General features: G+C 44.3%; 1 protein-coding gene across 6 annotated transcripts in view; it reads left to right on the top strand.

The window, feature by feature from the left end:
* Positions 1-24,358, top strand: part of MARCHF6 (membrane associated ring-CH-type finger 6) — a 1,566,402-nt gene that overhangs the window by 944,126 nt on the left and 597,918 nt on the right. For all 6 annotated transcript variants that reach the window (XM_077491957.1, XM_077491954.1, XM_077491953.1 and 3 more), the window contains one exon: positions 14,839-14,958. In XM_077491957.1, coding sequence (XP_077348083.1) covers positions 14,839-14,958 — 120 coding nt within the window. The remainder of the gene's footprint in view (positions 1-14,838; positions 14,959-24,358) is intronic.

The raw sequence follows: 24,358 nt of genomic DNA, 5'->3' as shown, positions 1-24,358 counted from the left end.
TATGCCCATGTCTAATGGCTTAATAATCCGTATGTTGCAATGAACTCGAAAAATCATAAACAAATATAGAATAAGAATTATTATGCATCACCGATGCATACACATTACAGTGGTTGTAAAGCCTTACAAACCACTTTGCCCTACAGGTAAGCCTAGATTAAGGCTTACCTGTAGGTCCAAGAAATATCTCCTAAACCTATACGGTTTAGGAGATATTTACCTGAAGACAGCCACGGCTGTCTAGGGCGTATGTGCCGTAGACAGCATTGCGTATGCGCACTGGCCAAACTGCGGCGATATACCGCTAGTGTCGGCTCCAGTGCGCATGCGCGGGACTGACAACATCGCTGCTCCGGCGAATAACAGTGCCAGAGCAGCGAGACACAGCAGTGAGTGTGGTGGCTCCTGCGTCTGGTAAGTGACACATAATGGACTACTATGAAAAAAAAATATGATATGTTCTCGCTTACAAACCCTTTGATTTCTCTGCCAAATCTTTTTCGTGAGTTTCAGAAGTATGGCACCTTGTCAAATCTAAAAATGAATTTTAATAAATCTGGGGCAATGGAAACAGGTATAAAACAGGCTCAATTAACGCAACTCCAGATAAAGTTTAAGCTTAAGTGGACGACAACAGCCTTGAGATATTTGGGCACATATATTCCTCCAAATATAGCTCAAAATATTTGATCTGAATTTTCCACCTTTACTGAAAACTTCAAGGGCATTACTCAACAATTGGCATACAGGACTCCATTCCTGGCATGGTAGGTGTAATATTTTGAAGATGTGTATCCTTCCCGAATTTTTATATCTCCTCCAGCCATTACCGATTCATATTCCCTCTAAATATTTAGATCAGGTTGCAATAATGTTCTCCGAATTTATTTAGGCACATAAACGGCCAAGGCTAAACAGACGACAACTTATATTTCCTAAAATTTATGATGGATTGCCAGTACCCGATCTATGTAAATACCAACAGGCGACGCATTTAAAGAACCACCCGTTAGTCTGGTTGACTATACGAGTCTGTTTGTCGCTTATTTCTAAGCTTCCTCTTTAATCAACAAATTTTCCACTCTACCCGATTCTGGGGAATCCTGCATTCCCTCCGGGAACGCTGGACCCAGTCTTTAATTCCTTGAGGCAGAATGGTTATTTTCAGGCAGCTCATTTTTTTTGAAGCATAGTAACTGGCCATCTTTATTAGAGCTTATGGATACAATGGGCCATTTTAGGTTAGACTATTGGAGAGCTCTTCAATTAATCCATTTCCTACAGTCTTTGCCCCCTCCTGGGAATTTCAATCAACATCAAACTTTATATGAGACCTATTGTTCAGAAGAGGGTGCTTTTCACCATGCTTTGTCAGCCGTGTATCAACTAATTACGCCATCTGGAGTTACCATGCCATCAGTTACCATGCCTGAAGGCATGGGAAACAGATATTGGGCATAATTTCACGATGCAGCAATGGCAAAGTATCCTTTTCTTTACATGTGGATCATCCATTAGCACCAACATACAGGAGACAAATTTCAAGATTGTTACCAGATGGTACAATACTCCTGTAAAATTGCAAAAGATTTATCCGTCCTCGTCAGATCGATGTTGGAGCTGTCAAGAGGATAGGGGAACATTTTTTCATGTCTTCTGGTCTTGTCCCAAATTAGAGCAGTTCTGGAAGACGATCCAACAAGTAGTCCAAAACTTTACAGAATGCCCAATCCTGAGCGATTCGGCCTTCGTTTTGCTCCATGCAACTAATATCCCCAGGAAAAGATATACAAAATCAGTTCTTCACCATCTTTTAGATGCAGCTAAGTCGTATATTCCCCTGTGTTGCAAGTCCCCACAAGCACCATCCGTAGGTCTGTGGTTTAAAAAAAAGTGGAGGAAATTAAGAAAATGGAGGACCCTGTACTTAGTGTGCCATCAAAGGGGAAGATATATTGAGACTTGGACACCTTGGGATGTGTTTATTTTTTTCTGAGGAGGGACGGATCATGCTTGAAGGCAATACGACAGATTAAATTCAATCAGCTTTGTGGGCCCACTTGGTGAATTGCTGTGGAGACCTAAGGATAGTCTTTCTTTTTTTTTTTCTTTTTTTCTCTTTGCATAATAATTTGAGAGTATGCATTTGTCGCTTCCATCTTCCCGGGGGGGGGGGGGGGACCTATCCCCCCCCCCTTTTTTTTTTAAATTATGTTTTCTTTTTCATTAGTTTGTTGTATTTCTGCTTTAATAATTTTGGAAAAACTGAGGCGTGAAACATGGGGATATGTAGAGTAACAGGTTATAAGCTGACAGAATTACTACTTAAGTATGATTAAACAATGGTTTATGTCTTTCCTAATAATAGGCTTGATGTATGTATTGGGAATGGCTGATAGGCATTGTTGGCTTGATATATCTAAATTTTTTGGCTATTTTTTGTCTGTATATATGTGATAATATTTTGTTTTGTGTTTTTGTGTCTCCTGAAATAAAGGATTTAAAAAAATAAATAAAAATAAAGTGTATTTAAAGCGGGAGTAAACCCGCTGACTTTTTTTTTACAGCTGTGGGAAAAGGCATAATGAGCTAGTATGTACTGCATACTAGCTCATTATGGAAAACCCTAGAATGAGGCGCCGGCATCTCACTCGGTCCATGCCGAGGGAGCTGACATGTTCACTTGGCGTGTCTTCTGGGTATCGCGGCTCCAGCGATGTGAGTGGCCGGAGCCAAGATTCCCGGCATGGTCTAGCTTCTGCCGGACTTTCAGCCAAGAATGCCCGGTGCCCGGTGCGAAGTCATCGGCTCATTGCGAGGGGAATATCTCCTAAACTGTACAGGTTTAGGAGATTTTCTTTTTACCTACAGGTAAGCCTTATTATAGGCTTACCTGTAGGTCATAGTTAAATATTTGGCTATGCAAGTGCTTTAAAGGCAACTGCTCAGATTCAAAATACAGATGTTTTGTTTGTTTTGCCAGACGGTCCTAAGAAAGGACAGGCAGCATCAAAATTGACTGTTTCTAGATGGATTAGGCAAATTATGATTTAGGCTTATGGTTTGAAAGGGAGGATTCTACCCTTTAAGATCAAAGCACACACGACCAGAGCAGTTAATGCTTCTTGGGCAGTGCTTCACCAGGCCTCTATGGCTCAGATTTGCAAGGCTGCAACCTGATCTTCAGTCCATATGTTCACTAGATTTTATCAGGTGGATGTGAAAAGACCTGAGCATATTGCCTTCAGGTGCAGTGTGCTGCAGGCTGCAGTATAGGTCCTCAAGTCTGGTGTCTTACTTATTTGTGTCTCCCTCCCCTCAGTGAGCATTGCTTTGGGACATCTGTAGAAATTGAGTTATTACTGTATCAATAACTATATTTCAATAATTCATATTGATGAGAAAAGTTCCAAGAAAATCCGTTCAGTTCTCGTGTAAAAACACCAAAATTGATTTAATAATAAAAATAGCAAAATATTACAAAAACAATGTCAAAATGCAGAATATAAAATAGCATCGATATCCCGGTATCCAAGATGGCGGTGCCGCGTGGCTCGCATTCCCCAGCCTTGGCACTAGAGGATCTGCCGGCCACTTCAGAGAGATCCCAGAGCCCGATCCTTTATCCGAACTCACCGGCGGCGCCTTTGACGGACCCGGGGGGAGCTCCTCCACTGCCCCTACTCTATCGCACGGATCGGGAGCTGAAGGCTATCCTGCAGTCCCTTCCAACGAAAGCCGACATTGAGGCAATCATGGGGAGAGTAGAGGCGGCACACAGGAAAGAAATAGCGGCTATCCGCCAAGAGGTCAGCTCCCTGGACAATCACCTTACGACGGGGGAGCAATCAGTGGCCTCCCTGGAACACAGGGTCTCTGCACTGGAGAACCAGCATAGTGCTCACTCCCTGGCAGCTGTAGACCTCCAGCTCCGCATGGAGGAAATTGAAGACCGGAGCCGCAGGAATAACTTGCGGCATCCCGGAGGCTACCGGTGCTACCGATCTCCTGGCCACGGTCACGGCGATCTTCCGGCGGGTCGTGGGCGAGCAACTGCCAGAAGAGCTGGAGGTGGACAGAGTGCACAGAGCCCTGGGCCCACGATCTTCTGACCCGGCCCGGCCGAGGGACGTCCTTTGCCGCCTGCACCATTACACCCACAAAGAAATGATTGCCCGCAAGTCATGGGAAATGGGTGCTGTGGATTTTGACGGGGCCGAAGTAAAGATCCTGCCTGATGTCTCCAGACCAACCCTGCACCGCCGAGCACTCCTCAAGCCTCTCCTGGACCTGGTCAGACGCTGCAGTGCTACCTATCGCTGGGGCTTCCCCCTCTCCGTTACTTTCACTAGGAATCCGCAATCCTTCATGCTACGATCCCCGGAGGCCCTCCCAGCGCTATTCAACTTCCTAGCCACCGACCCCATTGAGGTTCCCGACTGGCTAGACTACCTCCCACGCTCGCAGAACCGCTCGGCCGCTCACGGGGCGCAGCACGCCGCTGCCGCAGAGGAGACTACGAGAAGCCCGCCGCCCGTGCTCTATCTCTCGGGATGGTGAGAGAGAGGCCTAAGTGTTGTTTCTGGACCTTCTTTTTACCTTCCTGACCTTGCCGACACCTTCCCCTTTGCTTTTAACCCAATGGCTCCCCCACAGCCCTTTTTTTTTATTTTTTTTTTATTTTTTTGCCCCCTGCTCCCCCCTGCCTAGCATTTGAACTTAGATCTAACTGTCCATAACCCCCCTGACACTGGCTGCCGAGCTACCGGATCACTTAGGGGGAGGGACCAATAGCTGCCTTGCACTGACGCAGTCAACTAGTCGCTTGGAAACACGGCAGCCACCGCGGCGGATCCTATGGCTAGTCCCTCCTCTCTGACTGCCTTGCTCCTGTCCCTCCACTAAGTGAGCTTGCCGCCCCCCCCCCCCCCCGGCTCGGTTGCCCCCATTACCTGGTGCCCCCGTCGGTCATCGCCGCCACCCGCCGTCTTGACGGAGGGGTCCTATCCTCACATGAGCGGGCTCTTGGGGTTTGTTGTGTTTACCCCCCCCCCCTTTTTTTTTTGTGTGTTATCCCTGAGGACCGGTCTCCTGTCTCGGAGGTGCGCTGTACTCTCACAAACGGACGTTGATGTCTCATCTCCTATGAAGCACCCGTCTACTGGACGCCTATACATGGTACGGACTGGGGAGGGGTGGGTTCTTAACGAGGGGAGGGCAGTGGCTAAGCAGGGAGGGCTGGGCACAGAAGGGTCTTATATGCCTATTGGGGGTCAAATATTTTGCTGCCTGTTTTGTGCCCTCTCGCTTGCTTGGGGGGTTGTATTGTGGGCAGTGGTCTGTTTCTATGCTGGATGCCGGGCTGGTTTGGGTGTTTCCCGCCCACCCCCCCCCCCCCCCGGCACTGGTGGGATGGAGCATCCCTGCCGGACTGTTCTCCTCCCCTTTGGGTGCCCCCTTCTCCTCCCCCCTCTCCTTTTTTTTTTCCCGCCTGGGGTTACTCAGCAAGTGCCAGGTTTTTTGTTCTATTATATATTCCACCTGTGTCCTGAAGTTTGGGGTCCGTGTCCAGCACTGGACCTCGGATCACGCATGCGGGTAGTTGCCGTTAATGTTACTGTTATCTGTTGGATGTGATTATTGTGTTTGCCTCTCCCTCGTTGTGTCCCTTCCTCTCCTTTGCCCTCCTCTTGGTGCATGCTCTGCATCTACTATTCTCTATTTCCACAGAGTCATTCTTTCTTTTTCCCTCTTTATGGGTGCGCCGGGCTGGGAGGGAGGCCCGGGGGCTCGCCACTGGTCCCCCGTCTGCCCTCGCCCCACATAGGCCACTGTGTACTCCCGGCAATCCGGTGTTGTACACTACTGAAGGCTAGGCCTTCCTATTAGCTTACTCCCAGCCGCTCCCGGTGGTGCCGGAGTGGTGGGTGTATTTTACCCTTCTACCCCCTAGACTTCACCCCCTTTCTTTCCTTCCTTTTCTTTTCTCTTCCTCGTCCCCTTTCTCTCCTTCCTTACCCTCTCTTCTCCCCCGCGTTTGTCTTCTACACTACCTTTTTGGGATTCCCTTTCTGTTCCCTCTCACCCCACACTTGAGACATGGCGGTGGCCTCCGTCAAGGTGGTTTCCTTGAACTCTAGGGGTTTAAACACCCCGGAAAAGAGATGTATGCTCCATGATCTAAGGAGATCTCATGCGGACATAGCTTTTATTCAAGAGACCCACTTTAGAAATGATAGACTCCCTCTGCATCAGAACAGACACTATTCCAAGGTCTATCACTCCACTAACCCCCTTTCTAAATCCAAGGGAGTGTCTATTTTAATCTCTAGCAAGCTACCTTGGCAGTGCCAAAAGGTTACTATTGACCCGACAGGGTGATTCCTCTTTTTAGTGGGTCATATTGGGATGGTGCAACTTACGCTGGCCACACTCTATGCCCCTAACGACCACCAAGACACCTTTCTCAGACACACCCTTTCTAAGCTGATGGAGGTCAAGACAGGCCAGTTGATACTAGGAGGTGATTTTAATGTGCCTTTGTTCCCAGCGTCTGACACGTCCTCTGGGTTCTCCTCTACACCGCCAATCTGCAGGAAACGTGTGACGCAGACCTTACATGACACCCAACTCATAGACGTTTGGCGACTCCAACACCCCGGAGAGCGGGACTATACTTTTTACTCCTCTCCCCATAAAGTCTACTCCAGGATAGATTTCTTCTTGATTCCGCACGATCAGCTACACTTAGTCAGTTCTACCGCCCTGGGTCAGATCACGTGGTCCGACCATGCTCCCATCTCTTTCATTTACACTCTTAGCGATCACCCCTCGCCCAGGTCCCTATTTTGGCGGTTAAATGAAAGCCTCCTGCAGGCCCCTGAGGTTCTTGCGTTTTTTTCCAAAGCCCTTAATCTTTATTTCCAGGAAAACGCCACCCAAGATTGTGACCCCGGGATTCTCTGGGAAGCTCATAAACCGGTTATCCGGGGTGTTCTTATCAAACATGGAGCCACCCTGAAAAAGAAAAAAAATGCCCGCATAGCTCATTTACTCACCCGGCTGGCCGCTGTGGAGTCTTCCCATAAGCATTCCCCCCACACAAACCTTGAAAGTAGAATTGACATTGCTTCGCACACAAATCACGGAAGCCCTCCGATACAAGGCGAAAGTGGCGGTGCAATTTACCCGTCGGCTGTCGTACGAAACGAGAGACGAATGCGGGAAGATGTTGGCCAGGTCGGTCAAAGCGATTAAATCAGCATCCTACATCCCCCAGGTGATAGATGCGCAAGGCCAACGGGCCTCCACCCCACAGCAGATTGCCATGGCCTTTGGTGAATTTTATTCGGGTCTTTATAATCTACCGAGTTCTACTTGCACACAAGCACAAATAGATAGTTATATTGCAGACTCTCGACTCCCTTCGCTATCTCCAGAGGCCCAGGCCGTTTTAGAAGTGCCAATTACTATTGAGGAACTGCGGGTAGCTGTGAAGGTGGATAAGGCCCCAGGCCCGGACGGCTTTACCGCCCAATATTATAAGGCCCTACTCCCAATTTTAGTACCCTACCTGGTGTCTTTCTTTAATGCTTTAAGTGCGGGCACTAGCTTCCCCAGGGACACATTGAGAGCCCATATATCACTGATCCCTAAGGAGGGGAAGGATCCCAACCAATGTGGCAGCTATAGACCGATCTCCCTGCTAAACCTGGATTTGAAACTGTTTTCTAAAATAATTGCCTCTAGATTAGCGCACCATCTCCAATCCCTAGTACATCTGGACCAAGTGGGGTTCATACCCAATAGAGAACCAAGGGATAACACTATCAAGGTCCTGAACTTGCTCCAGGTAGCCAATTCACGGAAAATCCCCTGCCTTTTGGTCAATACCGATGCCAAGAAGCCATTTGACAGGGTCAACTGGCAATACATGTTTTCCGTTCTCAAGCATATAGGACTGGGAGAGAGGATGATGAAGTGGATCACCAGCATTTACTCGGTCCCCTCGGCTCAAGTTAAAGCCAACGGGGTCCTGTCGATCCCCTTTCCTATTGGGAATGGGACAAGACAGGGCTGCCCTTTATCCCCGCTACTCTTTGCTCTCTCACTAGAACCGTTTCTATGTACCATTAGACATAATCCAGACGTTTTGGGACTCCAAATCGGTAATTCGCATTATAAAATCTCTGCATATGCAGACGACCTCCTCTTCTCCCTAACGAACCCCCACATCTCTTTGCCGAATTTACTTAAGGTGTTTGGGAAATTTGGGGATAATTTCCCATCTAAAAATTAATTTTACCAAATCGGAGGCCATGGGATTGGCAATCCCCGCCCGCACCCTATCAGACCTTCAGGCTAGTTTTAGTCTTAAATGGACCGACACAGCCCTCACATACCTGGGCACGAAAATCCTGGCGGACATTTCCCGAACGTTTGATCTTAACTTCCCACCCCTATTGATGACCACCCGTTTACATCTTGAGTCATGGACCGGAGGTCTTCACTCCTGGTTCGGGAGGTGCAATCTTCTCAAAATGACCATCTTACCCAAATTTATCTATCTCATCCAAGCATTGCCTATACATATCCCTCCCTCCTTTTTTAAGCAGACACAAGCTCTCTTTACCAAATTTGTCTGGGCTGCTAAGAGACCTAGACTACGTTATTCTCAAATGACTCTTCCCAAGCAATGGGGAGGCCTGGCGCTTCCCGACATTCGCCGCTATTATCTAGCCTCTCATCTCGGACGGATTCTTGACTGGCGCCAAAATAGGGCCTCCAAACTTTGGACCACCGTAGAACAATCCCAAACCCGTATACCCCTGCCTGGAGTACTGTGGTGCTATGGGGACCTTCCGACTGCCTTGAAGACGCACCCCCTGATAGGGACGACATTGACGCAGAGTCATAGGGCCGTTACTCAAAAGTCCCTTTTGTCATCTGTATCCCTATTACTTCCCATTCTGCGTCACCCGAAATTTTAACCGGGTCTCAACCAGACGGACTACACATCTCTTAGAGACTCAGGTCACGATCATGCGGCCAAATTTCTGGCCGGTGGACGCTGGCCCTCCATCTCAGAACTTTCGACAGCGACGGGGACATATCGGCTCCCTTTCTGGAAGGCCCTAAGGTTGCACCATTTCCTTCACTCGTTACCACGACCGCGGGACTTTGAGCAGCAACTAACCCCTTTTGAGATCTTATGCTCAGGCACAGAACCATTGACCCATATTCTTTCTCAGACTCATGGTTTGTTATCCACACTGCGGGACCCGTCCCGCCTACCCTGCCTAACTAAATGGGAAAGAGACCTTCAATGCACTTTCTCGACCACGCAGGCACAGCGCATTGTCACTCTAGCTCTTAAGTCCTCGTCCTGCACCAAAATTCAGGAAACTAACTTTAAGGTCCTTAACCGTTGGTACCTGACCCCCTCTCGCCTGAGTAAATGCTTCCCCCTTCGGCACGGTGCTGGCGCTGCAATGAAGAGGAGGGTACTTTGCTCCATGTTTTCTGGATTTGCTCTAGCCTAAGGGGGTTTTGGGATGAGGTCCGCCGCATTACTCAGCAATTTACGGAATATGAGGTTCCGAATGAGGCGGCTTTCTTCCTGCTTCATCACTCCCGACTCCCGTCCGGCAATATAGGAGATCCCTGGTCTGCCACCTTTTCAATGCAGCTAAAGCATGCATCCCCTCTACACTGGAAGCAAAACTCCCCCCCAAGTGTGGCACATTGGTTGAGGAGGATGGAGGACGTGCGGAGGCTGGAGGACGTGATTTTTACGGCACAACCTAAACAAGAAATCTTTAAAAAGACCTGGGACGCCTGGGCATGTTTATATTCTCAGCCGAGGGTCAACGCCTATTGGCGTCCTGATCCTTCTTCGCCACCTTGAATGGGGGGATGGCTGGGGCCACCGTCATGTCCATGTCTATTTCTGCCCTTTTAATTTCTCTTACGCTTTATCTCTGCCTTTCTTACCCCCCCCTTTTTCCCTCCCCTTCCTTTTTTCCGACCCTTCTATCCCACTCCTCGTTGCTTCTAGCTATTATTCCTTCTTAGTCCCGCGCTCCTTGTGAGAAGGTTTGTCAGCTTCTCCTCCAAAGTCTGTTCTTGTCTCTCTGCCAGAGTGCAACTCTGCTCTCAAGAAAACCTGTCTGTGTTTTTCTACCCCACAACTAAACCCCCACCCTTTTCCCAATTAGGAATGGTTTAACAGTTACTCTGAGCTCTGTTGTACCACAAGAAAAGCCCGCAAATTCTGAAGGAGCAAATTCCCTCCCACCTCATCCAACAGGATGTTGAAATACAAAACTGTCTCTAATCAAAACATTCCATTGGGATGGCAAAACTGCCATGTATTAAACCATTTACCTTATACGATACAAGTTTCCTATCTTCTAAACCAAATACTACATATATCACTAAATAGATTATATACGTTTAAAAAGCAATGTGCGTAATGATAATCCTAATCAGGATATACTGTAATATAAAGAAATAACTTGTATCATACTGAAACTTTGTGTCTTTGAACAATAATGTAACCTTATCTCTTACAATGGGGGAGGTGAATAGTCAACTCACTCTAAATTACAGCCATATGTGAAATGTACATAGAACTGCTTCCCATGAAATGCATATGAAGCTTCAAAGAGATTTTTACATACATACATACATATATATATATATATATATATATATATATATATATATATATATATATATATATATATATATATATATATATATATATATATATATATATATGTATATGTATATATATATATGTATATATATATATATATATATATATATATATATATATATATATATATATATATATATATATATATATATATATATGTATATATATATATATATATATATATATGTATATATATATATATATATATATATGTATATATATATATATATATATGTATGTATATATATATATATATATACATATATACATATATATATACATATATATATATATATATATATATATATATATATATATATATATATATATGTATATATATATATATATATATATATATATATATATCACTTTATCCATATCTAGAATATATAATGATATACATAAGCAAGTCAATCATTCTCAAAAGACCCAAACCATTTATACATTTTAATATTCTAACAACATCCCATATAGTTATCACTATGGCTCTGTGTCCCGTGATGTGCAATAAAGAAAAATAGGATTTGTATAACAACTTACCTTTAAAATCCTTTTCTTGAAGTACATAATGGGACACAAAGCCATAGTGATAACTATATGGGTATATAGCCACCTTTAGGTGAGGGACACTGGCACGCCCAATATAGGAAGTTGCTCCCTATATAACATGTCCCACACTGGGAGCCCCCTCAGTTTTGTAGCCAAGCAATATATGTATATCCCAAAGAGGGGAGGGATCTTTGTGTCCCGTTATGTACTTCAAGAAAAGGATTTGACAGGTAAGCTGTTATAAAAAACCTATGACATCTTGCCATCAATCAAAAAATAAATAAACTTAGGCTCTACCTAGCCATGTCCGTAGTCTGACCAGTCCTTGGTTTTGCAGTAAGCGCCCTTACAAAAGCAAATACTTTGTATCCAAAGTCAGGGATGAGCAGCCATGCTCCTAGTGTTTTGGATCCAAACTAGAACCGCTCGGTACCCTTTGTTTCTGTCCCCTTGGCCAAATTAATCCTCAATATAAAAGTGTGCACATTTGAAGTCAAACACTGACGCAGACACAGTTCAGTATTCAGATACTTCTCTATTTTATTTCCTGAACTCCGGCTGATATACAATGAGCTGGATATCTTACTATCAAATCAAAAATTTGATGAAAGACAGCGTGTACAAACCACAAATTATACATATTCATTATTGTGACAGAGTATAAGCTTGTTAGCTGGGTTATGTCTTAAAAAGGGAAAAGCAGACTATTGTAACCATATAGGGTTGTCTTGTTTTCAGCCCCTTCTTCCTCTTGGGTGTAGTCTCATGGTGCTGAAAACAGGTGCATTCTTCTTTTTTATGTTGCTCTTGTTAACCCTTGCAGTTTTGTTCCACATGAAAGGAGAAGCTGGCAGACATCTTAATTATGATTAAATGAGTATGATTAAGGTTGATAGCTGATAGTGAAAGATGAGCACTTATATCTATAAGAGTACCAGAAATAGGCATTTCAATTATAACACTCATGGTCACATCCATTACACTAGTTTCCCCCCTCACATGTAGACACACATGCACTCTCTGAGAGCTAGCACCAGCTGTCTTAATCAAGACCTGAAAAGAAAACATTAAACTGCAGTCCACAGACTTGGGAGTCTGTCCCACCCAGATCTCTATCACACTTCCAATAAAACCAGCCCATTTACCCTGAAGTCTTTGCTGGTATTATCTTAGATTGAAAATCTAAGAATTTGTGGAGGAATGTATATCCCATATATCACTTTTCCTGTAATTTTGAAACTGTTTCACAGGCACCCCACTACAGGTGTCTCCGCAAAAAGAATATGCTGTTGATGGTCACTCGCTGGGCTATGCACTGACTTTCCATAATCAGAGGAGAACACATTAAAGAGGCAGGAAAAGACTTATAGTGTGTATCTTTTAAATGCCATTGAGTTGAATAAAAATTGCACTTACAACAATGTGAGCATGGCCGCTTGCAGTACGATTGTGCCCTAAATGTTGCACCGCTAGCTCCTTGCCTGTTGTGTTTCCCCCAAATGGGCATCAACTGTGATTGGAGGCTCTCTAAAAAATGCATAATGTTTTTTCTTCAAAATTTTCAGTCTTTTTTCCGTTTAGCAAAAAAAAAAAAAAAAATAGATGGTAATTAAATACTACCAAAATAAAGTTATCTGTGTGAACAAAATAATAAAAAAATTAGTTTGTGTACAGTGATGCATGACCGTGCAATTGTCATTCAAAGTGTGACCGCCCTGAAAATTGGCCTGGGCAGAAAGGGGGTGAAAGTGCCTGGTATTGCAGTGGTTAATGTCTCTTTTTCTGCATCACCCATCACAATCCCCCTCTCACGGGTATGGATACATGGAAAAAAATAAATAAAAAATCCTAGTGCTCTTTGTATTGAGGAAGGTGAGGGAAAAATATGCTGGGTCCTACTCACATTATAGCATTAACATTTACTACTCATTCAACTTATTGTATGGGGCATATGTGCTAGCTGCTCACCTTCAATGGACCTCACTAGTTATATCAAGGTTTAAAAAGGCTGTTAGACGACCAGAGAGCGCTGGTCAGAGTGTTCTGGCAGGGGGCTGTTCCCCTGTCAGAACACATCTGTTCAGCTGGGGAGATCGCTGAATAAACCTCACATGGTTAGTATAGTGGCTCCGACTAGAGCTGTCAGTTTTTCTTTTCGTTCAAACCACGGAGTTAAATACAAAATAAAAATAAAATAGTGTGTACCAGGCTTTATCTTGTGGCTCATAGAATACATGCATTTATGACCTTGATGAAAATTAAGGTCCACTAAGGGAGGTGAACACATATCAAAAGATAAGGCGTTGAGGTATTATTGGCACTGGAAGAGAATATATATCAAGGAAGCAATTCTGACTTTTTTTGTATGTGATATTATGAAGTAACTGACGGTAAAACTAGCATAGCACTGAAAAATGGCCTGATAATGAAAGGGTGCCCAAACTGATTGTGTAAAGGAAGAAGAATGGCCATACTTCCAGGGCATAAAAACAGCTTCTTTATTGTAAACAATCCATTAAAAGTAAGATATGCCAGATACACATAACCCATTGAAGATCAGCAAACATGTCTTCACTTGGTGGATTTTCTACAATAAAGAAGCTGTTTTATTCCCTGGAACTGTGGCTGTTTTTGTTTTACACATTTACAGATATGGCTGTGGACCAGGTAGGCACCCATAATTTTACAGCAGCATAGGATCTTGCAAGTTACTCCTGAAGCAGTGCATTCATAGTCTACCAAACTGATTGTATATATCCTGCATTATTTAACCATTTGCTGACTGCTACATTATAAGGCAGCAGCTGTGCTCTGGATCACAGTACTCAATGGCCACCGATCATCGGGCAGAAGCTCAGAACGGAGTCTGCCTATGTAAACAAGGCAGCTTTACATTCTAACAGGGGAGGAATGGATACATTTTGTGTTCCTGCAAAGCAAAAGCTAAAATGAATCTCTTCCCCTGGTGAAAGCAGCACACTGTGTACACACAAACACTGGCTAGGCACACAGTTAACTCTTCGCCCTAGATGTTTAACCCCTTTCCAACCAGTGTCATTAGTACAGTAACAGTGCATATTTTTAGCACTGGTTCCCAAAAGTGTCAGTTTGTGAGTCTCTGTTTGTCTGCTGCAATATAAGGCGCTGATCACCACCATTACTAGTATACAATTCCAGTATGCATCACATAGTTTGTAGACACTATAACATTTGTGTAAACATATTATATATATATATTATACTTATTTGGATTTGTTTACCAACATATTTATTTATTTATTTCTCAAAATTGTAGGTCTTTATAGCACAAACACATTTAAAACACAGTGGTAATCAAATACCACTGAAAGAAATATCTATTTGTGGGGCAAAAAAAAATGACATAAATTGTATTTGGGTACAGTGTTGAATGACTGTGCAATTGTCAGTTAAAGTAACACAGTGCTGTATTGCAAAAAGTGGCCTGGTTATGGTTAAACTAAAGTATTGTTTGCTACATTTGATTTTCTCTTATTTGTTTTCTTTTTCGTTTTTTTTTTTTTTTTTTTTTTCTTTTTCTTTTTTTGTAGGTTCTCAGACCGGGAGTTCTGTGGTTTCTAAGAAATTTGAATGATCCAGATTTTAACCCAGTCCAAGAAATGATTCATTTACCAATTTATAGACACCTCAGGAGATTTATCTTATCAGTGGTAAAGTTCAAATTGCAATTTTTACACAATGTCACATAAAAAGTACTAATTTTCTAACTATATATATATAATTATTTTATTTTTTATTTTTGTTTTTGTTTGTTAATATCTGGTATTTGCCTCCCTCCTGTTTGTTACTGGGAATGCAGTGCTGAAGCTTACTGATACATAATACGTTTGCACCAAATGGAGCCTACCAGTATGGAGACCAGATAAAAATAGGAAGTTGAGCTGTGTTTTTACTGCTCCCACCCCGCTTTTTCCAAGCTTCAAAGGTGGCTGTATCATATATACATGCTTAGCAAAAATACCCCCCCCCCCCCCCCAATCATGTTTGACAGGTAGTATTGTCTGAACATGATCCATGTAAGTGAATGGGACTGAGCTGCAACAGCCCTCATGCAGTGCATGCAGTTTTGGCACAGTGGTGCAAAATTTCTAAGTGTTAAAGCAGGTGATGAGAAGGAAACATAATATGCAGTTGTGATGGAGCGTGTGAGTTGTTGTGCAGCATGTTTAGGGCAGCCCATTCATTTCAGTAGGATGCCCTACATGTGAAAAACGTACAAAATAATTTTTTTTAGAAATTGTGTTGCATGGCATGTTGCTATGCAAATGAGCGCAAAAGCAAGTGCTCCGTTAAGAGTTTATGGCACAGCCGAATGACTGCAAAAATCTGTGTTTTTGTGATTGCACATTCTGCAACGCACACGTCAACCTAGGGTGTAAAAGTGTGAAGGCTAAGGGGATCTGGGTGGGGGGCTGGGGGGTTCTGGGGCTGAGTTGTCTCATCCACCTCCTTTCCCCTTATACTTACCGATAACACACATTGAAGTAGTAGCTTATTTTTCCCCTCTCCAGTCATGTTCATATGACATGTCATAACTTCTGTCTATTACATATGCTACAGTCTAATGAACTAAGCCGGCACCTAAAGAATATCACTAAAGTATGTCCTTCACATTTTTGTAAACATTTTATTATATCTTTTCATGTGACAACACTGAATATATTACACTTTGCTACAATGTAAAGTAGTGAGTGTACAGCTTGTATAACAGTGTAAACTTTCTGTCCATTCAAAAAAACTTAACACACAGCTATCACCTTGTTAAGGACCAGTCACCACAGTTAAAGTGTGGCAGGTTGGCTCCCCTGTGTGAATCGCCATCCTCATACGTTGGGCGCATACACGGCGATCTGTGGCCTCGCCCATTTGTTAGTGGGGGAGTCACCTGTGGTCGGTCCATAGATGGGTGGAATGGGGCTTTGTGTACATGCAGCTGCTACCAGCTACAAATAAACTCTGTGCCACTTACTACAATGCTTTGTGTTACAAATTGTGAATAATCTAATTATCAAACTAATAATATGATCATTTTAAAGTGGTTGTAAAGCCTTACACCCAACTTTGACCTACAGGTAAGCCTAGATTAAGGCTTACCTGTTGGTCCAAGAAATATCTCTAAACCTACACGCATATGACACGAGTGGCAGCTCCCGTGCACATGCGTGGGAGTGACGTCATTGCAGCTTCGCCGAATGACAGCGACGGAGCGGCGAGACCCACCGAGAAGATGGATTCTCTGGACTACATGGGGACAGTGGTGACTTTTCTGGCTCCTGTGTCAGGTAAGTGACACATAATGGACTACTATGTGATGCATAGTAGTCCATTATGCTTTACCTTTGCAGGGAATCAAAGATGAAGTAAACCCATTAGGGTTTACTTCCTCTTTAAAGCTGCTCCCTAAAAAAGATCTATAATAAAAACCTTAATTCACTGAGATTTGGTGGCAATAGGGGCGCTATTTAATTTGACCTTACCTAAAATAAGTGAAAAATACTAACATAACACTCATATGTGATTAGGGTGAAATAACAACCTCTCACCACACAATAATTAATTAACAAAAATACAATTGCAAAACTATTCAATTAAATTGTCCCAATTAGATAATGGAGAACAGCATATAGCCAAAGTCCATGTAGTGATTGAGCTCTTCAGAAAAAAATTGTGATAAACTTCATCTATATTAATTTGCAAGAATATAATGAGATCTTCTGAGATTAGTGAAAAAACCCTTCACCAAGGTTTGGACACGAAAACTCCCAACCGTGAAGATACAGTGGTCTCCTTACCAGATTGTATTGACTACTTTAATTAAAAAGATAGTCAGCCGAGCTTGTGCAGATATATACCTGCTCACATAGAATAGGATATAGTCTGTATGGAAAAAACACCTTCCTCCTCATAGGCTCAGACAGGGCATAAAGAAAGAGCAAAAAATATCCATAGCATAATACTGTTTATTTAAAACAAAAATTTTGAAAACATAAAGCCAAATGGCTGCTTACATTGCTCAGTGCCCGCCCTGGCACTGGGGCTGCTCGCTTATCGAATTGTTTTGTTGTATGCTCGTGGTTCCTCGTTGTGTACGGTGTGCGTTCCACCGAATGCGACCGACAACCAAGAGGACCGGAATTGTGCGTCTACGAACGTGACCAGGTACCGCCTCGACGTACGTTTCATTTCCACATCTTAAGGAAGCGTACCTGGTCACAGGGTCAATGTTGTTTATAGTATGCCAATCAATCGTAAAGAACCAATAGGAAGCAAAATTTTGTGTGCAGCCTCAGTTCCACTCAAGACATAATAGACAAACCACCATTCGCAATACAACTTGCTTGCATTATACAATTAAAACTTCTTGCTAAAAATAATGCCATTACCAAACAACAACAACAAACAACATTAGAGGGAAAATATATATAAAAAGACTAGATGCAAAGTTTCTATTTATTCACAAATCATGGTGATTCTAAATTGATAGCAATAGTGTATCTTCTTGTCATTCACATAGTTGGCCTCTAGATGTCAATCTATATAAAGAGGGTATACCATATCGCTATTATACTAGCACTAACCAGTGAACTAAATGTCCTTTTGCACATTAATCATTTAAAATATATTCTACTTCCATTATTTCTGTTCCTAAAAAAAACTTTGAACAACCTCAACCCATTTCTCATCCATCTAATTGTTTATTTTTATTTAAAAAGATGTAAACAGAATTCCATGATCTCCATCATCAGTTCTGTTTTTTATCCACCTTATGCTCTCTGTACTTATCTTGATTTTATGTGCACCTAAATTTATATCTTATTATCTAAATATTTTTTTTTTCATCTTGCATACTCAGCATCCTTGGAAAGCACACGGCGCACAAACAATCAGGTTTACACCTGAGGGGTTTAAAAGCTGTGCTCTGAGAACTAAGAGTGTCTTCCAGAGCAGCTGAAGCAAGACTGTCACAGGACACAGGAGTGCTGGGGCACGTGAGGGGTGTACACAGACATTTTCAGTACAGGAAAAGACATTATTGTTAGCATCAGATTAATCTATGCTGCCATTGTTTTTCCTATGTTTGCTCAGCATAAATAGAATGTAAATATAACATAGAACATTTCTTAGAGTACTTCTGCTTTATGCTTATGGCTTCCAATGTTACTACTAAGGTACCAAAGTTTCCACCCCCAGGGGACTCCAGCCATGCCTCCACACTGTCATCCTCTCCGGAGATACCAGATATGGCAAGCCTGGGTGAGTCTTTGGACCGACTGGTGGTGCAACTGCTTCTCACACTTCAGCCCCTGTATATGTGACTGAAGATGCAATTTCCTCTGCCCTGCAGGGCTTAGAAGGAAATTAGCAGCTGTAATCACATCCTCCACCCAATGGGATAGGAAGTGTGCTAGATCCCTCTCTCCCACTCCACAAACCCTTTACCATGGGAACAAGTTGAGGTGTTACCCTCAGACGATCGAGAGGGAAAACAAGACAATTATTCCCCTGTGGAGGAAACAGCTGATGAATCATGTTCACAATCTGAGGTACAAATCCTTATGGAAATGGTTCTTTCAGAGTTAGCTGAAAGTCTGGTTTCCTCTTTGGGTTCTTTGAAACCTTTACAACCTTTGCATGTGTTTCCGGTCCATGCATTACTAGAAAAGCTTATTTATGCTGAATGGGATCATTCAGATAAGCATTTTCTCCCTACAAAGAGGTTCTTGGTTCTCTATCCCATGGAGGAAAAATTCACCAAAAAGTGGAAGGTTCCAGCAGTCGACGCTGCGATTTCCAGTGTGAATGAAAGTCGAATTTGTCCAGTAGACAATGCACAAATGCTTAAGGATCCAACAGATAAGAAGTTGGAATTCCTGTTAGAATCCTCTTTTTCGGGGCGTGGCCTGGATCCGATCCGAGATGGACGCTTAGATCTGGAGCTCCCGTCCTTGAGGCCAGCTACTTCAGCGATCCTACCCTATCCTTACCCCTGCCATGGTGAGGACACCCAGAGCTACCTCCGCCACACGGTCCCGATCGCCCAGAGGCTCAGACGAACCTTCCGCCAGACAAATACCGGAGATATTCCGAGTGTGGCCCTTTAGGTAGGATGCAGGCCTCACAGGCAGAAACGCGTGATCACAGATCCCCAAGCACCAGTCCTAATCGACCGGAGGCATCACACGCTGCAAGCCCCGGTACTGACCAGCCTCATAGCCATGCAGCGGCGGTGAACATAGATGACCTCTGCATCGTTGCTGTGGACATCAAAAGCACACTAATGGCGGTGATATCAGACATGAGGTCTGATGTACATGCTATGACTCTGTGAGTTGAGGAGGTAGAATCAGTGCAAGTGTGGCAGGACACTGCCCTATGCCAAGTCCAATAGATAACGGAATCCCATGCCATGCATCTCAGGGATATTAACCGGCACCTAGAGGACTTGGACAATCACGGAAAACGCCACAATCTCAGAGTAAGAGGCATTCCGGAGGCCATTGAACCCTCCCAGCTATCTCAAACAGTCGCCATGTTGTTTAATGAGATACTTGACCGCCCTCCTGCTACACAGATTGAGTTTGAACGAATACATAGAGCGCTGCGTCCCAGAGGGAGAGAGACAGATCCCCCAAGGGATGTTGTTTGTTGCCTCATGGACTTTCAGCCTAAGGAGAGGATCCTACATACGGCCAGAACGCACAACCAGGCCACAGTACAGGGCTCTACGGTCAAAATCTGCCAAGACCTCTCTGGTATCACCTTGCAGAGGAGGAGGGAACTTCTCCCACTTTTGGAATCTCTGAGAGCTAGATCCATTGTCTACAGATGGAAGTTCCCCTTTGGCCTAACAGCCCCTCACCACGGCAAAACAGCAACTCTCAGAATGCCTGAAGACCTGGATCACTTTTTCTCCATGCTAGACATCCCACCAGTGGAACTACGAGACTGGTACAGAGACTTTCGCCTTTCAACACTCACCCGGGCTACTTCTGTGGACGGCATCGCGGGCAATTTCAGCATTGGACGCCGCCGCCCTCACCCCTCCCTCCTCGCTCGCCTCCGCAAGATTTCGGAGCACCTAAAAATGGTAGCCCTACGGCTTCCCCGGCACATCGCAGGGCCCGGATTTACTGATCTCGTCATCACATCACTGACTTTTGTTCCCGTCTGACTCTAAGGCACTGTGATTCATTCCCTGTTTCCTGCCACATGTTTGACTCTCCCCATCTCAAGCTCCGTGCAACACCCTGATACTGCATCTGCGGGCCAAACCCTGTATTGTCTCGGGTTTCAGACTGCGTTATGCCCCGCTCAGCCTGATCATTTAACGGACCCCCAAGTCAACTCACAACTTTGTTTGGTTCCACGATCTCAGGAACAGCGCACAGCCCCACAAGCATTTCGCCTATTTTCTCCTTCCCTCTCACATCACCTCTCCCCTTCCCCCCTACGATGGTCCCACGCTGAGAATGTACTTAATTTATCAGAATTTTACTCCACTAACTTTGGGTCATTCAAGATGGGCACATATGGGTTATGACAGGACCCCAAGCTCAATGTTTTCTGGTACCGCACAACTATATTCATACATCTGGTTTGATTCACTGGTCTATCATCTGTTAACAATTTCAAGTTGAGTACAACAGACTCTGCATTGAGCCTTCTGCCTGTCCCCATCTCCTTGCATTCCTGATCTATTTTCCCCTCCCTCACCCTCTCCCGACTGCTCTCCTCTTTTTCCACTCCTCCTCCCCCCCCCCCATTCTTCTTTCTTTTCTCTCCTAACTGCCTGTTACCTTTTTCACAGAAGCTCTCGGGTCAACAACTTGGCATGTTATGTTTAGGCTTTCTCTGGTTCCTTCTATAGACCTGGGGTCCTTTCAGACTGAAGAGGGCAAAGCTGAGGTTTTAGTTTCAGTAGCCAACAATGAGGAGGTCCTGCTCGGGAAGGGGCTTCCTTTCCTTTCTCTGCCTCAACAGCACCTAAGTGAGTCTCCCAACCGGGATTGACCCCTAATTGACATGATTGGCAATGCGGCACCCCCTACCTCTTCCGGAGGGTAAGCATATTTCCTAGCCTACCAACACTTACTGGGACCCGGACCTGAGCATGACCTCCTCCACCTCAGCATAGAATCACGAGGGGTATGAACCAGCTTAAGAGCATGCCAAGACCCCAGTTTTCACAGGGTATGAAAGGTTTTTGTTCAAAATTCATAATTCAAAAAAAAAAAAAAAAGTTATGCGGATAACTATGTTATTGTAATAGCCTTTATAAGTTAAATCTAATGCTTTTTCAACCACGTTTGTCAGACGGGAAGCAACCTACTAAGAAAGGTAAAAGAAAATATATGTATTTTATGGTTGGTTTGTTTCTCTTTTATACCACTTCCCAGTCTCATGAACCTAGTCCCACACTGGTCTCTGACTGTAAGACACACAAGGTGATCCATTTAACACGCATCCCCCCTTCGTAAAACAGTCTGGTTTAGATTTCTCATTCCCTAATCCCCACATCCTCTAGAGAGATGGTCCCTCTTCATGAGCATTCACCGTTGCCCCTCTCCTGAAATTTTGGTTTAATCAAAGCCTATCACGAATGTGTTTACATAGTTCTGGCGACGATCAAACCACTGAAAACACCTCACCATGGTCGATCTCAGATGTGCGAGTGGGCCGGTCTCAGGGGGAGCTTATGCTCCACCTGGGTCCAGGTCTACCTACAATTCCTCCTGATCCCTTACCTTCGAAGCCTCGACAGGACATAGAGCCCCCCTCTCGGTCCGTACCCAGCCCTCAGCCTCTCGCGCAGGAGACTCTGGTAGTCTTGACTGACCTTTTCCGGTTAATCCCCTCACAAGGCGTAGGTTTGCAGGTCAACCCCGCCAACCGGTTGTCTTCACACCCCCCACTAAGGGTATTTTAGTGCTCCTTACTCCCCTTTTGTTCTCCTGTATTCACCCACCCATCCCTCCCCATCTACTTTCATTTACAAGTCTCCCCCTCTCCTCACTTCTTGCCCCCCTCCCCCACCTAGCGCCCCTTCTGCCTGCACGGGTCTCTGCCTTCCCCCCGTTTCCATCCCCCTACTGCCTTACGGGCCCCCTACCAAATCGCCATGCCACGCGTCCAACCCAACTTGGACCATCTCACACAAAAAATTCTTTCTCTGAACGTTAGGGGTCTGAACACCCCAGAAAAAGCGCTCCCGACTGCTATCTTACGCAAAACGATCTAAAGCAGATGTGGTTTTCCTACAAGAGACCCACTTCTGCTCTAAACATACACCGAAAATGACAAATCCTCAATTTCCCCATGGTTATCACACCACCTCCCCAATCACTAAATCTAAAGGAGTCTCTATCCTCCTCTCCAAAAACTTGCCAATCAATATTACAGACTCTCTCCTAGACGAACAAGGGAGATTTGTCTTTCTCAAAGGAACCTTTAGAAATAAACCCATCACCCTAGCAAACATATATAGCCCCAACTCTTCACAAGTCCCTTTCTTTCGTGCTATGTCTCAGCAACTGCTCTACTTTCAGGAGTGAATACTGATACCAGGGGGGGGGGGGAATTTCAGTCTACCCCTCGATCCCCTTTTGGATACCTCATCAGGCAAATCACATCTTACTTATAGAGCACTCAGGCGTTGCCTTCATGAACTCCCTTTACATGACACATGGCGCATCTCGCATCCTAAAGACAAAGACTTTACCTACTTCTCTGCCCCCCACAACAAATACTCTCGTATAGACTACCTGTTCTGATCGCAACAGGACCTATCACTACTTAAGACCGCAACTATTGAACCTATGACATTATCTGATCACCACCCTGTCTCCCTGACACTCACCTTCCCAGAGATTAATAATTGCACATTCATTTGGAAAATGGACCCCACTATCCTAGCTGACAAATCTATTAAAAGTGACCTAAATAAATGCCTGACAGACTACTTCTCAGAAAATGACTCCCCGGACATCTCCGAAATGACTCAGTGGGAGGCACATAAATGTGTCATACGAGGCAAAATTATATCAATTTCGGCAGCGCTCAGGAAAAACCGTAAGGCCAGACTCAAGGAACTGTTTACAAGATTGAGGAAGTTAGAAACATGTCACAAACTTACACTGGCACAACATACCCTAACAGAACTAACAGACACTCGAGTCCTAATTAATGAGACCGTGAACCTCACCCTTAAAAAAAAATGTCATTCTGTCCCAAAAGCTCTTTTATGAGCACGGGAATAAAAGTGGGCGTTTTCTTGCCCAAGCCCTGCGTAAGAAAAAAAACAATAACGTTATACACCATCTGCGCTCCCCCTCGGGTGATCTGCTTCTTCACAATAGAGATATCACCAAAAACTTTGAGACCTATTATTCCTCACTGTACGATCTCCACAACTCTACCCGTACGTCAGATGATCAATTGACATACGAAAATGCCTTCCTCACCCACTTCGCCCCAGCTAAGCTTTCACCCGAAGTTGCGGAGAGCCTGGAATCCCCAATATCCCCCCTAGAATGGAATCTTGCACTTAAGAATATGAAAGCCGGGAAAAACCTTTTCAGACTCATTGCGGAACCCCTTCCTCAAAGCTTTTAACTCTATTTCTCCCTCCTCCCCCATATCACAAAGAATGCTGGAAGTGCATATAGTTGTCATTCCAAAAGAAGAGAAAGATCCGTCCCAACCCAGCAATTACAGACCTATCTCCCTCCTCAATTCGGATATCAAACTTTTTTCTAAAATTATAGCGAACAGGTTGCTCCTTTTTCTCCCATGCCTCATTTCCCAAGATCAAACGGGTTTCATCCCTGGCCGGGAGACCAGGGATAACACTATTAAGGCCATAAACCTACACCATCTTATATCCAGCACCAACCAGAAAGGATTTTTCATTTCTCTGGATGCGGAAAAGGTGTTCGACAGAGTGTCTTGGAGATACATGAAGGCAGTGCTCCAGGCGATTGGCTTGGGGCCTCATTTGATCAACCTAATCATGGCATTATATGACAATCCAACTGCAAGAGTTAGAGCCAA

The sequence above is a fragment of the Lithobates pipiens genome, unplaced genomic scaffold (assembly GCF_037356315.1).
Source record: "Lithobates pipiens isolate NorthernLeopardFrog02 unplaced genomic scaffold, aLitPip1_a1.2 Scaffold_19, whole genome shotgun sequence".
NCBI classification, from domain to species: Eukaryota; Metazoa; Chordata; class Amphibia; order Anura; family Ranidae; genus Lithobates; species Lithobates pipiens.
The sequence above is the reverse complement of the archived record's forward strand: the minus strand, read 5'-3'. Positions and strand labels throughout refer to the sequence as shown.